At 54.2% G+C, this 17,252-nt stretch overlaps 1 protein-coding gene across 4 annotated transcripts in view; it reads left to right on the forward strand.

Annotated features, from left to right (window-relative positions):
- Positions 1-11,552, forward strand: part of LOC120866754 (SAP30 binding protein) — a 32,921-nt gene extending 21,369 nt beyond the window's left edge. For 2 of the 4 annotated variants that reach the window (XM_040244609.1, XM_040244612.1), the window contains 8 exons: positions 3,763-3,851; positions 5,862-5,953; positions 6,734-6,794; positions 7,482-7,533; positions 8,503-8,561; positions 9,320-9,400; positions 9,685-9,769; positions 9,976-11,552. In XM_040244609.1, coding sequence (XP_040100543.1) covers positions 3,763-3,851; positions 5,862-5,953; positions 6,734-6,794; positions 7,482-7,533; positions 8,503-8,561; positions 9,320-9,400; positions 9,685-9,769; positions 9,976-10,157 — 701 coding nt within the window. In that variant the 3' untranslated portion in view covers positions 10,158-11,552. The remainder of the gene's footprint in view (positions 1-3,762; positions 3,852-5,861; positions 5,954-6,733; positions 6,795-7,481; positions 7,534-8,502; positions 8,562-9,319; positions 9,401-9,684; positions 9,770-9,975) is intronic. The other 2 variants (XM_040244611.1, XM_040244610.1) reach the window with 1 other exon arrangement.
- The last annotated feature ends 5,700 nt before the right edge of the window (positions 11,553-17,252 follow it).

Here is a 17,252-nt window from a genome sequence, read left to right on the forward strand (position 1 = left end):
GAGGGAAGAACTGGGTAGGACCTTGACCATGTGGAGCAGCCTAGATGCTCAGCGGGATTCTGCCCTTCAGCCCTGGGTTTTCTGATGAATGGGGTATGAGTCTTTCCTCTCCTATTAAAAAAAAAATTTTTTTTCCTAAAACCAAAGAGCCTGATCTTGGGAAAATGGCGCCATAGGGGTGGCGCAGTTGGCTTCACTGGCAGAGGGAGCAGAGCAAGCCCCCCGGGAAGCCCGTGGCCTTCCCCGAGCAGGCGGTCTGCGGGGCGGCCCTGGACTACAGCCTCGCCCTCCCTGCTGCCTGTCCCTACTGTTCACTGCAGCCGGGGTGGGGGCAGAGCCTCCCCCCAAGAACACAGCCAGGCAGCGCTCTCTGCTCCTCCTAGCGGCGCTCGCTTGGCAGGAATGTGCGTGGGCTCCAGCCATCTCGGCCCTAAACTCGCCCATAAACAGCTTTGACTTTTCCTCTCCTTGTCACTCTTTGAAAGCAGCTTTGTGAGGTGCCGCTTACATAGCGTGGAACCCCCGCCGCAGTCCTGAAGATGTCTCTGTGACTGTAGAGTGTCCCTTGCACACGTTTCCTCCTCTGGCCTCAGGCAGCAGTGATCTCTTCTTCACTATAGTTTTGTCTCTTTAGAGTTTCTCATACGTTGGTTTCTTTGTTGGCCTCGGCGCTGCAGGCGCTCGGGGCTGGGTGGCCCTTTGTCGTGGCAGCCTGGCCTGTGCGCTGCACAGTGCTTAACAGCTTCCTTGGTCTCTGCCCACTAGAGGCCAATAGCATCTCCTCTCCTTGCCAAGTATGGCAACGAAAAATGATTCTAGACCTTGCCAAATGTCAGCTTGGAGGCAAAACTGCCCCTGCCCAGGAACCATTAATACAGACGGACTCATTGTTTGTTTTGTCTGGCTTCTTCATTTCCCATAATGGTCTTGAGACCCTTCCATGTTTTTGAGCATATCCATAGTTTTTTTTTTTTTTTTTTTTGGATTGGTAATATTTCATTGTGGGGTTACACCAGTTTCTTGAATCCATTCTCCTATAGAAAACACGGGTGAAACTTGAAGCCTCATAGTTTGGGTTCCTGTTCCCATTTCTCATTGAGGAGGTGGTGGACGACCTGCAGAGTGGCTTCTGCTCATGGCGCCCTGGTTGTCCTCCCTTTTTCTGGGCCCAGCACCTTCCATCCATGCCTCTGGACAGAGGACTCAGGTTGCTCCGCTGGTGTGGACAGCGTTTTCACTTCTGTAGACAGGCCCAGGTTTAATGGAGCAAAGGGGAGCAGAGAAGCTGGCTAACGGCTCCCCAGCACTGTAGCTGCTTGACAGGTGAGCGGACACCCAGTTCTCCCCTCAAGGTTCCCCGCGGGCGGTCCTGGAGCAGTGGCCCTGGGGCGGTCATCCACTTGAGTTTTCTGTGTCTCTGTTGAGGCAGAGACACTCCACTGCCTCCTGCTTCCAGCCCCACAGCACCCACCAGGCGTGCCTTCACTCCCACCGTTACACACGCCCCGCTGACGAGCTGCTCCTGTGCAAATCCATGCCTGGCAGCTGTGGATACCTGTGCTGCTTTGTGAGGTGGGCGTGCACCCGGGGTGAATCACCCTGACGTCACCCTTCTCAGAGCCTGAGTACGGTGCCCGCCCAGAACGCCCCAGCAGACCCAGAGCAGCCACAGACCTGGGCTGCCCCTGAAGGCCTGGACACATGTCTCGATGTGTTTCCAGGGAGCTTGATTTGAGGCTCTGTGGCAGCTCCAACCACCCTATGTGCAGGTCTGATGTCTTCTGCTTTAGATGCATTCTGAGAGGAAGGACAGAGTTGCAGGAAGATTGCTCCTGAAATCTGCAAGAGAAACTTTTACCGCGTTTCCTGAATGTGTCCCTTCATTCGCTGTTGCTCCAGAGAGGAACTCTCCTGTTCCCAGCCCAGTTCTAGCCCACAAGCTTGGGAGGACCTCTTCCCCTCCCCGTGACACTGTACCACTTGGGTGGTTGGGTTGCTAATGGCAACAGCGTCACACCCTGTTTTTCCAAAAGGCTTTCCTGGCAAATGCCAAAGGGCACTCTTTGTCTCTCTGTCACGTGCACAGACACACTCCCCACCCCAGGGAAGCCATCTCCCACTGCTGTGCACCCAGAGCCTGCCCTGGCCTTCCTGGCTTTTGGTGCTGATGTTTACGAAATGCGAGAACCAGCACAGCCCAGGTAATCCCACTCTCACCCGGCCTCTGCAGCCTGCTTGAGCCTTGGGTTTAGAACTCCTGCCTCTCCCAGGGCTGGGAGGAAGGAGGAAATTGGGATGAGATCAAGGTGTCACCCTTGCTTCAGGAGGCAAGAGACAGAAGGGGCTGAGCAAAGAGAAGCACACGGTCCCATGGTGGAACGTGCTCCCAGACTGCACTGGTGTCTCGGTCCACAGCAGGATGACACACCGATGCCCTGTTCTGGGGCGCATTCAGGGAGGCTCCTCCAACAGTGAGAATCGGCACTTGTAGACTTGTTAGGAGATGGTCCCTGGGTTCGAGCTCCAGCCACAGTGTGTGCAGGCTCATTTGGCAACAGCTGAGAAGTGAAGCTCAAAGCAGAAATCAAAGCACCTTATCTGCTAAGAAAATATTAACCCAGCCCCGGGAGAGAAGGGAAAGGCTCACTCGGCCATCCACTGGCAGTCCAGGCGGCCGCTTGGGGGCTGAGAGAGTCCCACCAGGGCCGGCACATGTCCAGTACCCAGTGAGTACTTGCTGGGTGTTAGTGGTGCTGGGTTGTTCATTCTTTGCCTTCATCCTGCCCCACCCTGCTCCGCCTGCTGTTTGCTCATTGTATAGTCCTTTTCATGAGCGAATGTCTTCAAAAGCACAGACAGAATCTTACAACAAGTAGCACATTGTCTGGGTGATCCAGAGCACGACTCTGCAGTTGCCAGAGTGGCCGGAGGCAGCAAGGAGGGGAATGGAGGGAGAGAGAAACTTGGGTGGGCAGGGGCACATCGCCAAGGGAATTGTCCCTTGGGAGCTGTGGGTCTTCACTGTAGAATCAGGCCTTTTGTTCCCAGGAGTGAAGTAGACCAAGTGAGGGTTGATTGGTTTACTGCTGAAGGACCCGAAGCTAATAACCAGCGGGTCATTTTGTATTGAATAGATGTCATTTATGTACAAAGCAGTTTTGAATACTGAGTCCTGAAGCCCAGGGAACCCTGAGCTTCTGGTGGACGCTGGGTAGCAGAGCCTGAGGTGGGAGGACAGCACCAAGCAGCTCTGAGTCCCCGGGATCCTGGGAGGGTATTGCAGGGGCAGAGCCCATGGGAGGCATAGCTGTGTGTGCATGTCTTCCCAGCCCTGAGCTCATGACTTCACACTGGTAGCTTGAAATTGATTGGCCATGCCTGGAGAATTTACACCAGAGAAAGGGGCAGATGCTGCGGGTCGTGGGTCTGCCCCTCCCACTTCCCAGCTGGTGTTAAACACTCACCAGCACCCCCAGGACACAGTCTTTCCTCTGGGCCCGGCTGTGATGTGGCCGCTCATGCCCTCTGCCTGAACTTCTTTCCCCGCTGCACCTACCGCTTCCTTCAGGTCATTTAAGTTCAACTCAGATGCACCCTCAGAGAGCCACTCCGCATGCCCTGTTTTAATATTTTATAGTGTGTGATCCCTTCTTGAAAATGCTTTCTGTGCCTTTCTTGTCTTGAAGGGTTTTTTATTGTCCATGTCGGGCCCCCACCCTGACCCTCCCGTGCACCCACAGAACTCCTCTGTTCTCTCCACAGCCTCCTTTTCTGAAAGAGTCCGGAACATGTCACCTGATGAGATCAAGATCCCTCCGGAACCCCCTGGCCGGTGCTCAAACCACTTACAGGTACGCACATGCTCAGCTGCTGAGGCCCGTGCAGACTGGGCGGGTGTCTGGCTGGGTCTGACTTTAAGTGGCTTCTGGAAAAGAAACAGCCCAAGTGGGAAGGAGCCTGCAGTCCTGGTGACCTCGCTTAGGCCTCTCCCAGGAGCCAGCACCCTACCCCTGGCTGCCTCTGCAGCCTCAGCCGGGCCCCCGCCTGCCCCAGGACACTGCCTGCAGAGCAAACGACATGCCTTTTCTGGGCATCCCTGAGCCCAGGGAATGTCTCCGAAGGAACTTAGCGAAGAACCTGAGGGGTCATCAGAATGTTCAGGAAACAAGTAGGAATGCAAATGCATAGCATGTAAACGCGTACACTTCAGCCCTCGTTTTCCAGAAATGGCGGTTCATGGGCTTCTTGTCTGATGATCCCTGACTTGCGGAGATGGAGTGTGGAGTGCGGTCACCTCAGGAACAGGCCCTCAGGGAACAGCTGGCCTTACTCCTCCCTGTCAGCCTCAGTGGTGGTTTCTCCTTGTCCCTCTGCGTGTTCCCCTTTGAAGGGGACCTTACAGTAGGGCAGACACCCATGGCTGCCCCTGAGTGGGGCCTCTGGCTACGCCGCAAGCCCTCGCACACGCTGACGGACGGGCGACTAACAGGGCCTGGGGCTGGGAATGCGGCGACCTGGGTGGGTGCCGAGCGGGGCTGGGCTGCAGCACACAGTCCCTTCTCTTCCTGGAAATCCGTTCCCTTTGCTGAGTCGTCTCCCCACCACCACCACATACCACCCCACCCCCGGCCCCGTGTCACTCACACTCGAGGCAGCAACCCGCAGCCTGTAAGGACAGTCCAGCAGCCACCAGGCAGAGATAGCCAGCCCCAGCCTTCAAGATCAAAGTGTTTCTCCTTTTTAGATCCTGCTAGGGGCAGAAACCATGAGCAAAGGTTTTAGTTCCCCTGAGGTAGGAGAACCCGCCTGACGGCTGAGGGCACACAGAGAAGTCATCTGTAAGATACAGCGGTGCCTCCACCTGCTGAGCCTCCCAGGAAAGCCTGCCTCCATCACCCACAGAGTGAGGACACGGAGGCATGCGCTCGGCTTCTCTCTTCCTGGCAAGCGTGTTACAGACCTCTCTCCCCAGCTCAGTGCTTTCCCTGGGCAGTCTTGACTCCTGACAGGAGTGAGTCACCTTTCCTGATGTTCCTCGCTCAGGACCCCCCCCCCCACCTCCTCTTTCAGGTGAAGAACACCCCAAGTGGTTTCCTCCTGGACAGTTTGTGTTTAGCTGCCACTAGTGGGGGAGGCTGCCGAGAGACCCTGCCCTGGGCTAGTGCCAGCCTCGCTGGGTAAGCCTACCCCTCCTCAGAGGTGGCCCCGCCCTGAGGCTCAGGTTCCTGGGGCCTCTTCAACTCCCTGGGCAGCCCTGACGCCGTCTGTTGCCGGCATCATCTCTGTGGGCCTGGGGACACCTGTTACACTGGCCTGGACCCCGCCAGGTGGTTCTCTGGTTTCCCATTGAGCCAGAGCAGGGCTTGGCTCTTGACCCCCAGCAGTGCCTCTTGGTAAAGTGGCAAGGACCGGCCAGCTGTGAGCCTCCCCTCAGAGGACACTGGGGAGGCTTGTGACACATCTCCTCCTGCCTTCCCAGGTCTCCTGCTGGGTCTTAACCCCGTGTTAAAATTAAAAATCCAGCATTCCGCCCCCACCTGTCAACACTAACTCTTGACGCTCCTCTTCAGATGAGTCAGCAGCTGATCCCCAAGTAGGGGTTTGTTCACTGTCTTCTCCATGGCTTCTCTAGCTCCACCTTCTTATTCCTCCCGCTGCTGACCACCCAGAGGGGATCAGGAGAAAGCACAGCGAAAGCAGGCTGGTCTCCGTCTATCTCGTCTGCGCTGGGTGGAGGAAGACCGTCTGGCCAGAGCAGGGCTTCACGCGGCTCCTCCAGGTCCTCGTGTCCACAGCACGTGACCACAGGCTGGGATCGCAAGAGGTTCCGTCACTATCGTCTTTCTGTCTCCCTTCCGTAGGACAAGATCCAGAAGCTGTATGAGCGGAAGATAAAGGAGGGGATGGACATGAACTACATTATCCAGAGGAAGAAGGAATTTCGGAATCCTAGGTGAGTTTTCCATGAGCCAGCAGGGGGGCGGTGGGAGGAGTGATGTTGGACTGGGGACAAGAATGCCTCCAGAGAGGTGCAGGGAGAGGCCCGGCTCAGATCCCAGCTGAGCCCAGAGAGACCATCACCTGGACTGCGTTAACCTCGCTGAGGCTTTGTCTGCTGTTGAAGAGCCAGGCAGCAGGTGCAGAGGGGAAGCCGCGAGACATGGGCTGGGTGGGGTCTGCCTGGGCTCTCATTCCCTCTCTCCTCCTGGAACGCATGACCTGAGGCCTTAGTGTCCTCAGCTGTACGAGGAGGGCATTGTCTAGATGGTCACCCCAGGTCCTCCTACCTCTAGAAAGCTGTTGACTCTATGCAGGTTTGACAAACAGACCTGTGTCTGGGTCTCACTGTCTCCAACGTTCAAGCAAGTGACACACCCAGGAAAGAGCCCAGGGCAAGAGCTGCCCTTGCCCCTGTGGGCCTAAGTGGGGATGCTCCAACCAGCCCCACAGACTGAAGGTCTGATGTCCAGTTGAAACCTCATCTTGACACCATACTCGCTCTGGCCGCTAGCCCCAGTCCCTCTCTGTGGAAGGTTGGAAGGCCAGAAGTGACTTTTAATGTCAAGTCAGTGGACATTTGCCTTCCCATTTGGAAACTTGTTTAGAACAGTTCACCTGGGCTAAAGACTTGGTCTGCACGCAAGTGCTAAGTGGCTCTGACCTCCTGAGATCCGGTGCTGCGCAGGGCCTCGGGCTCGGGCCCACTCAGCACCCTGTGGCCTTCTTCTTTCAGCATCTATGAGAAGCTCATCCAGTTCTGTGCTATTGATGAACTCGGCACCAACTATCCGAAGGTATGTGCCACCTGCAGAGGCAGCGGGTGAGGGAGGGGACCCAGGGCCCTGTGCCCTCCCCACTGGCTTCAACCTGGACCCACTGAAAGGTCCGTGTGGCACGCTGCCAGCAGAGGAGAGCTGTCCCCATCTCTCTTGTTTGAGCCCCGGGGCCTCTGCTTGGTTAGGGGCTAGCGTGGACTCGCCGTGCCCTGTAGATCAGCCTGTCCACAGTGCTTCTCTGCCCTCACTGTCCTAAGAAGCGTTGGCTGGAAACGGGATAGCATCTGAGCCTCCCTGCCCTTGAAGGCCAGAGACTCCAGCCCAGGAAGATCCATGGAAAGACTTGGGGAGAAGCATGTGGTTTCTGAGTCATTTCCATTTATTGGCCCTTTCTGCACCTTTGATGGAGAAGGCGATGGCACCCTCTCCAGTACTCTTGCCTGGAAAATCCCATGGGCGGAGGAGCCCAGTAGGCTGCAGTCCATGGGGTCACTAGGAGTCAGACACGACTGAGCGACTTCACTTTCACTTTTCACTTTCATGCATTGGAGAAGGAAATGGCAACCCATTCCTGTGTTCTTGCCTGGAGAATCCCAAGGACGGGGGAGCCTGGTGGGCTGCCGTCTCAGGGGTCGCCCAGAGTCGGACACGACTGAAGCGACTTAGCAGCAGCAGCAGCAGCAACTTTGAACTTTTCTTTTTCAGGATATGTTTGACCCCCATGGCTGGTCTGAAGACTCCTACTATGAGGCATTAGGTGGGTAGCCGCTCTGCCCGCTCACCCATCCATCTGTCTGTCTCTCCAGTCATTAGGCAACACAGGTTTCAGGGTTTCCTCTGTGTTCGGCCATGTCTGAGGAGCTAAGTATGCGGCCTTGAACCATCCAGACCCCCGTCCCTGACTTAAGAAGCTTACAACACAGCGAAGAAGACAGGCTCAAAGGAGTGATTCCAGGAATAACAAGTGGAGTGATGAGGATGCAGGCTGGGCCACCTAACTGGGGGCCGGGGGAGGGTGGGCAGCCTCGTGGAGGACACCGTATCTGAACAAGGTCTGAAGGTGCACAGAGGCTGGCCGAGCAGGTGTGGACGGGTCCCAGGCAGGGGGCTGGTGGGAGTGCAGCGCTCTGTGCAGGGGCCCGGCTGCGAGAACTGGGAGGAGTTTCAAGGGGCCCGCTCCCTCGGGTGCCAGGTCCCAAACCAGTGGCCTGTGGACCACCAGATCTGGCCCGCAGGTGTGGGGTTGGGCCCCTATAAGTTCTGTCTTGCTTTAATTTGAATTCACCACTAGTGTTTTATCTAAAAATCCAAAGACTTCTCTGGTGGTCAGGTGCTTAAGACTCCACACCTCCACTCTAGGGGGCTCAAGTTTGATTCCCTGGTCAGGGTAGTAAGATCCCACGTGCCATGCAGCCAGGCCAGGAAAGAAACGATGCAAATCTAAGACCCGGTTGCTGAGAAGGTGGTTTCCCTAGGCCAGCATTGCCCCATGGCTGCAGTCTGCTGGAGCCCAGGAGCAGTTCACCCCTCCAGACGGGGTGCGCAGCCCCAGCTTCAGGGCCTTTGGACTGTGAGGCGCAGCTTCGTGCTGGCTCGTGACTTTGCTGATCACAAAGAGATGCTGCAAACGGGCCCTGGGAGAGCGGCAGGCGGCAGTCCGGGGTTCTTTGGCCTGAATTATCTTGTTTAATCAGCTGCTCTGTAACTGCCTGTCCTGTCTTCATAGCCAAAGCCCAGAAGATTGAAATGGACAAGTTGGAAAAGGCCAAAAAGGAGCGAACCAAAGTAAGTGATGGGTGGACGTCCTGATGAAGCGGGCAGCTGTCTGGGGCGCATGGGTCCTGCAGGCTGAGCCAGGGGGCTTCCCTCACCCCCAGCCCCCCACCGCGGTTCATCACCCAGCCACGCTCTGAGCAGCCTTAGATGTGCTGGATTTTAAGCCTCCAGGACTCAGCCTGAAGACGCTTTCCGGGCTACTTCCACTTGATTTCTCGGGGTCTTAATGCTGGCCTGCATTATGTCCCCTCCCCGCCATACACACCCTTACAGCTGCCGAGCCCTGGGGGCTTTCTCCCTTTGGGCCCATCGGCAGTCTCCTCGGCCTGAACAGAGGAAGGGCGTTCTGGTCTGTGCCGTTCTTGGCTTCCAACACTGGCCTCTGCAGCCCGCCTGAATGTTTCCGTGTGCCTCCGTGGCCAGGTGACCCCTCACGTCAGGACCCTGAGCATGCTGCTTGCCTCAGGTCTGGGTCCTTCAGGGGATGGAAACTTGGCCGTGAGACCAAGTCCTCTGGGCTGTGCCCTTTTTGACCGGAGTTTGAGAGAGAGAACACAGCCGCAGGATGCCCGCCCTTCCACCTGCAGTTTAGCCTGGTCCTCCTCCCGCAGCACATGTGGCCTCCAGAACGTGTGTTCCCCGCCCCCCTCCCTGGGGCCACAGGGTTGATCCCTCTGGGAGATGGTGCTGGGGCGATCAGGGGTCCTCATTCTTAACCCTTGATTGAATTTCCCAACTCTCTCTCCTTCCCCCTTTCCAAACCCCAGGCTTGTTGCAGGGACGTGTCTGCAGCACCTGGGGGCCGGAGCTGTCCTTCCCCTGTGCGCACGGGCACCGCCTCCCCCGAGGTGTGAGGGCGGGGCCTGGGCGGGCAGGGGTGCCCCAGCACGCGCAGAGATGGCCATGGCGGGAGGGGCCCGGTGTCTGCGGGAAGCTCTCTTCCGAGGAGTAACCGTCCTCTCCAGGCGCCTCTCCAACGCCTCCCCCGCTCGACAGTCACAGCTGGTTCTAAGTGCTTCCCTCATGCGGTGCCAAGTTGCCTCCTGTCCCTCCAGGAGCAGACAGCTGGCAAAAAGACGTGGATGCACGCTATGCGCAGATCCTAATGCATGCTCGTCCCTTTCGCCCCCAGATTGAATTTGTGACAGGCACCAAGAAGGGTACTACGACCAACGCCCCGGCCACCACCACCACCACGGCCAGCACAGCTGTCGCAGGTACGGGCGGCTCCCCCCGCCCCGCCCCCCGTAGACACAGCCAGGGCCTCCCCGCCGTATCTGCAGGAGCAGGGCCGTGGCGCTGCGGGCCTGGGGTGGGTCCCGGCTGCCCTCGGCTTCCTGGGGCTCTGGCCTGCCATTTCTGCTCCCTGGTCTCAGACCACTGGCCTAGGTGGATCCTGACTTCTCTCTGGCCTCGTCCCCAGACGCCCAGAAGAGAAAGAGCAAGTGGGACTCGGCCATCCCGGTGACGACGATAGCCCAGCCCACCATCCTCACCACCACGGCCACCCTGCCAGCTGTTGTCACCGTGACCACCAGCGCCAGCGGCTCCAAGACCACCGTTATCTCTGCCGTGGGCACCATCGTGAAGAAGGCCAAGCAGTGACGCAAGGGACCCCAGGGACCGGCTTAGGGTGGCTTGGACAGTCTCCCCTCCATGGAGGGGAGGAGCCACTCTGGGACCTGATGAGACCTCGGCCTCCTGGGAGGTTCCACATTGTATATTTCAGGACTGGGACCCATTCCCCTCCCTCCTCCCTGTGAGGAGCTCCTGGTGGCGTTTGGCCTGAAAGAAACGGGGCTGCAGAGGAGCAGGGCTCTGTGGACAGCGCCCCTGCCACGGGGTCTGCGCCCAATTAAAAGTGCCGCGTCCTCACATCTTGGCATCTCGGATGCCCTGGTCTCTTCTACGGTCTGTTTTCAGGCAAATGTGAAAACTCAAGTGTCCTCTCATCTTTTCAGTTGGGATCCTCACCTCGGGCACAGCGGGGTGACCGCAGCCTGCAGCCGGCTCAGAGGGGGTGGCCCAAGAAGTCACCTCGGTCATTCCTAGTGAATGTCTCTTGGCACGGGCAGGCAGGGGTCCTGAGATGGGGGAAGGCCCGGGCTCCCGCTGCCCTGGTCCTGGAGCTCTGAACCCCACCAGTTGTCAGGCAGGAGCCCAGCCTGTCCTCCCTGGGTGCAATTGAGCCCTCCTCCAACCACCTCTTGGACACACCCTGGCCTTTGAAGTATCACCAGTCACCAGAAGGGCGGGAGCTGACCCCTGGCCCACGCAGGGAGAGGGCAGGTCGCAGTGGGGAGATGAATCACCTCCTGGCCTGGCTGGGCAGCCATTCATTGTTTACGTAAAGTCCAGCTCTGGGAGGATCCGCCACCCCACCCTTCCTGTGCCTGTTATCTCTGCCCCACAGCAGCCCTCGGGCAGCTCCAGTGGCCGCTGGGCTCCTCTGGGGCCAGAACAGATTTCCCAGCAGCTGGCAGGCCTGGAGTCCAGGACTGAAGGGAAAGAGTGCTTTTCCTGCTCTTGGGCAGCTCTCTCCCCGCCAGCGGAAGGGCCGAGCGTCAGAGAAGGAAGCCAGGCTGTGAAGAGCTGACCTGCTTCCCCGGAGCGGGCAGGGGTTCAGAAAAGTGGTCCCCAGGAGGCACCGGATGCTGGTACCTGGCTGGGGGAGTGTGACAACCCAGCCCTGCGGCCCCCAGAGTAGAGATGGAGCCACCCCTGCCCTCTCCCCCCAAACACATCCTCAGCTGCAGAGTCTCCCTGTCCTTTGAGGAACTCGCAGCCCTCGAGAGAGAGGGCTTCCTGCCTGCAGCCTCCGCCAGGGCCCCAGGGAGCTCATGTGGCGGCAGCTGGGGCCTCGGAGGCAGCACCTCTGCTCTGGAGCCCAGGTTAAACCAAATTGTGTTGGAGTCGTGTGTGTCTCAGGCCCTTTGCTCTGTAAGTCTTCTCTGTCAAATCATGGTAATAAAGCTTTTTGAGCTGGTTGTGAGGAATCTACGAGGTGATTTATGCATCGCTGTTGTTGCTCAGGCATGTCTGACTCTGCAACCCCACAGACTGTAGCCCACCAGGCTCCTCTGTCCACGGGGTTTCCCAGCCAAGAATATTGGAGTGGGTTGCCATTTTGTTCTCCAGGGGATCTTCCCAGCCCAGGAATTGAACTTGTGTCTCCTGCATTAGCAGGCACTAGTGGCTAATTTACCACTGAGCCACCAGGGATACATTTATAGAGTACTCTACCCAGGCTTGCTGTTGGTCAGTCCAGCTCCTCCTTGTTTTAGACCAAGGAGGGAAGCACCCTCTAGAGATGATAAAATCAGCCTGGATCATGGCCTTCGACTCCTCCAGGCACTCCCAGACGTGCCACCAAGCCATCCTATCAGTAATGGCTATTCCCCCTCGGGGCCCCAGTCACAAGGGCCTTGGGGAGAGAAGTCTGGGAGTTGTACAGCCCGGAGTTAGAGCTGCTCCACGTACTAGCATGGTGAGTAGGTGAAGGCCTTTAGTCCTGCTGAATTTCGGTTAGCTCTCCTGTGAATGAGGTTTAGTGCCTGCCCACCGCAGTCTCACTGAGGGAGCCACAAGGGCAGGTTCTCTGCCTTCTCTGAAGGCTGGGTGTCCCACCCACACATCCCCACCCTCTCCCCAAGGTCCCCATCTTGGGTGATGACATCGGGATTACCCCGGGCTTGCCCCTGCACCCTGGTCCCCCGTGCTCTCCCCACATCGTGTGGGTCACTTCAGGAACCCCCCCCATCTTTGTCGCTGCTGCCCCGGCCCCCAATTGCTCCCGCCTCATCTGCTGACTTGAACTCTTCCATCCAAGCTCCCGTCTGGGCAGCATCTTCCTGCCCCCCAGCTCTTCCGAAGTCACGTGGTCTCCCGCTGGCCACGGGAGAGCCCACTTGAGCCAGGCAGGCAAGGCCACCAGCATTCTCATCACCCCTCCAGCCTTCCCCCTCCTCCTCCCCACCCCCCACACCCCCATGCTTGGCTCCTCCCAACTTTCTCACTCCCAACCTCAGCACCGACACTTGCAAGATTTTCTTAATTGCAGGTCAGATTGTCTTAATCCTTTCCTGATTTCCCCCAGGTGTTAGTTGCTCCTTTCTCGGTGCTCCCTACTCTTTCTTGCATCTTAGATAACACTATTGCCTGCAGAATCTGTCCCAAGTACCCGGCGGGAGATAAGAGCCCAGGTGATGGGAGGGATGGAGGGAGGGGGCGTTTTTTGGCCACACCATGCAGCATGCAGGATCTTAGTTCCCAGATAGGCGAGGGTTAAACCCATGGCCCCTGCCTTGGGAGCACTGAGTCTTAACCACTAGATCAGGCTTCCGGGGAAGTCCCTGCACTCTCTAATTTTATGCATGAGGGGTTTTTTGTTGTTCTTTTTTTTTAAATCAGAGTGTGAGAGGTGCATACAGAGAAACTGTTTGTTTATTTAAGACAGGAGCTCGGCAGAGATAGACACCTGCAGAGAAAGGGTGTGGGTGTTCTCCCTAATGCGGAGGAACGCCTTCATGCATGTTGAAAATCTCCAGGGACTTGCCTGGTGGTCCAGTGTTCAGATTCCACACTTCCACTGCAGGGGGCGCAGATTCAATCCTTGGTCAGGGAACTAAGATCCCACAGGCCTTGTGACCAAAACTACAAAATCTTTATAATAAAAAAAAAAAAAAAGTCAAGTTCCTTTGAACCATAAAGAATAAGAGAGGTCTCTGTGTCCAGATTTGGAATGGTCCTCAGGAGAAAGAGCAAGGTGCTGAACAGTGCAGGGAATATGCTTTTGGGTAAGACAGGGAGGAAATACAAAACCAAAAGTATAGAAAGGAAAGACACAGAAAACGCATTTTAAATTTGAATTGGAAATATCAATATGAGCTCATGATTCAAAAATAAGAAAAAGTCCCAGCTATGTCCTTCAGAAGGACCCAGAAGCAATAGCTGGCCCATTGTAGCAATGAGCAAATTTAGCACCTGAATCTTAACCTTCCCTCCCAAAAAGGAACCAGGGCTGCTCGCAGAGAAAGGGCTAATCCAGAAATCTAAGTGGAACTGCACCAGTGTGTCCCAGAAAACAGGGAGGACTGCAAGGAAGGTTTCAAAGGTCAAAGGAACTGGTTTGAAAAGACCTCCCACTGACCAATTATTGTGAAAAAGGAAAAACTCCCTTGCTGCCTGTACACTGCTATGCTCTCACACCAAGTGCGTGGGCTTTTCACAACCAAGCATTTCTGATGCCAGCTGCCCAGAGTCAGCACCAACCCCACAGGTGAAAAGGGCTCCATCCCATAAGACTGTCTGCTGCCCAGAAGCCAATTGCAAGTCCTGGCCTCCCCGACTTCCCACTGACTGGCTGTAAATTGGGGGTTCCCATGACCCCTCCTTGGGCTCAATAATTTGCTAGAAGGACTCGTAGAACTCAGGAAAACAGTTTACTTACTAAGTTACCGGTTTATTGTGAAAGGATACAACTCAGGATCTCAGGATGGGCCAGAAGGAAGAGAAGCACAGGACCCAGTACAGGGTGAGGGAGCAGAGCTCCCTCCGGTTTCTCCACCCTCCCTCCCAGCGCTCCACATACCCAGCAATCTGGAGGTGTCGGAACCCACTCTGGTTATGGTTTTATGTCAGACTGATGACTAGGCAGAGGCTTCCCAGGAGGCACAGTGGTAAAGAATCTGTCTGCCTATGCAAGAGACCCAGAAGATGGGGGTTTGATCCCTGGGTCAGGAAGATCCCCTGGAGTAGGAAATGGCAACCCTCTCCAGTATTCTTGCCTGGAGAATTTCATGGACAGAGGAGCCTGGCAGGTTACAGTCCACGGGGTCGCAAAGAGTCGGACATGACTGCTCACCTGAGCACGCACACACTGCATTACATGATTCATTAAATCATTGGACATTGTTTGGAAGATGAAAGTCAATCTCTAACCCGTCCCCCTTCTCTGGAGGTTGGGGGTTGGGGTGAGGGTGGGGGAGTATTGAGGCTGAAAGTTCCAACTCTAATCACGTAGTTGGTTCCCCTGGCAACCAGTGCCCCCAACCTCAGTGGCTTTCCAAAAGTCACCTCATTAACATAAACTATTGTTATTGAAAAGGGCTTCTTATGAATAACAAAGACTCTCCTTTCACTTACATCGCTCCGGAGCTTTTCCAAGAACCATAGACAAAAACCAAACATATCTTGCTTATTATATCAGAACATCACCAGTGTAAACTATTGGATAAGTGAAAATCCATTCATGCATGGTATTTGATTTGAAAAAACAGAAAAAATGTATTTGCCACCATTTGAGTTGAATATATCCACTCTATACTCTGAAAGTTAGAATTAAAAGAATTAACCTTTGTGCACTGCTGATGGGATTATAAAATGATGCAATTGCTATGGAAAACAGTATGGTGGGCCTCAAAAATTAAAAATAGGACTACCACGCGGTCCATCACTTCTGGGTTTATATCCAATAAAACTGAAAGCAGGGTCTGGAAGATAATGACTGCACACCCGTGTTCATAGCAGCTTAATTTACAATAACCAAGAGGTGGAAGCTACTCAATGCCCATCAACAGATGAATGGATAAAAACAATGTGGTCTATACATACAATGAAATATTATTCAGCCTTAAGGGAAGAAAACCCGGCCACATGCTACAACAGAGAGGAAGCTTGTGGGCGTTATACTAAGTGGAATAAGCCAAATACAAAAAGACAGACTGTGATCCCAATCACATGAGGCACTAGAGTAGTAATAGTAGTCCCTTGGACTGCAAGGAGATCCAACCAGTCCATCCTAAAGGAAATCAGTCCTGAATATTCATTGGAAAGACTGATGCTGAAGCTAAAACTCCAATACTTTGGCCACCTGATGCGAAGAGCTGACTCACTGGAAAAGACCCTGATGCTGGGAAAGATTGAAGGCAGAAGAAGGGGACAACAGAGGATGAGATGGTTGGAGGGCATCACCGACGCGACGGACATGAGTTTGAGCAAGCTCCAGGAGTTGGTGATGGACAGGGAAGCCTCCATGGGGTCGCAAAGAGTCAGACACAACTGAGCGACTGAACTGAACTGAACTGAGAGTGGTCAAAATCACTGATTCAGAAAATAGAATGATAGTTAATCAGGGGTGGAGGTGGGGAGTGAGGAGCCATTTAATGGGTATAGAGTTTCAGTTTGCAAGACGAAAAAGTTCTGGAAATCTGTTTCCCAGCAATGTGTACATAGTTAACACGGTTGATCTATACACTTAAACTGATTAAGGGAATTCCCTGGCAGTCCAGTGGTTAGGTGCTTTCGCTGCCCCAGTCTGGGTTCACCCCCTGGTTAGAGAACTAAGATTCTTCAAGCCACGAAGTACAGCCTAAATAAATAACTGATTATGATGTAATTTTTATGTTTTTACTACAATTTAAAAAAATATTTGTGGTTGTTTTGTAATGTAATAGTAATTGTTTAAAGTTCTATAACTTGAAAAGATTTTACCCTGTATTTTGGAGGTATATAATTCATTCCCAGTTGATGAAGGAAACCTTTTTTTTTTAATTTGAAGGATACCTTTTATTAAATATAGAAGCTGAAAGTCACTACTCTTCAACCCCCAAAGAATAATTGATTCAAGCAAGGATCAACAATGGATGCTAGAACTAACTGTTCAGTGAAAGTTTGTCAGGAAAAAGGCAGGGTGACAAAACACCATCACCGCCCTCTTAATTACTTCTTAATCATAAAGTGAAAATGCATTTTTACAATTAAGAGAGATGGTGAGGCAGCTAACATCCTGTGCCAGCCAATAAAACACAGCACCTCCGAAGACCATCCTTGCCGAGAAACTTTAAATCTAATCAGGCTTTTAGACATACCTTCCAGTTTACAGGAGGAAAAAATCAAGTCAAATAACACCACGAAGAAGTAATCAGACAAATACAGAGAGTAGGACATTCTTCTGGTCAACTGGCCAATCTCTTTATTTATTTATTTATTTATTTATTTTGCCAATCTCTTTAAAAGGTCAATGTTTGCGGGTGGGGGAGAGGAGAGACTGTTCCGGGGTAAGAAAGATAAAAACACTAACTGTAGTGGGGGTTGAGATAAGGTCTCTAGACGGGTCACCAAACTGTTCCGGTCACACATTCACTGTCCATTTATCATTTAAGCTGTTTATAGAAATGGGTACCACTCTTCCAATAAGTGACATACATTGTCAAGCAAAAAATAGTGGAGGGCTTCCCTGGTGGCTCAGTGGTTAAGAATCCACCTGCCAATGCAAAGGACAGGTTCGATCCCTGGCCCGGGAAGGTCCCACGTGCCAAGGAGCAACTAAGCCCGTTTGCCACAACTACTGAGCCTGTGCTCTAGAGCCAGGGAGCCACGACTACCTAAGCCCGCTCACCCTCCACAGGAGAAACCACCACAATGGGGGCGCTTGCCCAACCACTGGAGAGTAACCCCTGTTCCCTGCAACGAGAGAAAAGCCCGAACAGCAACAAACACCCAGCACAGCCAAAAATATATAAATAAAATGATTTTTTTAAGTCAATGTTTGGGGGTGAGAGAGGGGAGAGGCTGTTTTAGGAGTAAGAAAGATTAAACAGTCAACTGTGGTGGGGATTAATACAAGGTCTCTAGACGGGTCACCAGACTGTTCTGGTCACACATCCACTGTCCATTTATTATTTAAGTTGTTTCTTTATA

The sequence above is a fragment of the Oryx dammah genome, unplaced genomic scaffold (genome assembly GCF_014754425.2).
Source record: "Oryx dammah isolate SB20612 unplaced genomic scaffold, SCBI_Odam_1.1 HiC_scaffold_8, whole genome shotgun sequence".
Taxonomy (NCBI): domain Eukaryota; kingdom Metazoa; phylum Chordata; class Mammalia; order Artiodactyla; family Bovidae; genus Oryx; species Oryx dammah.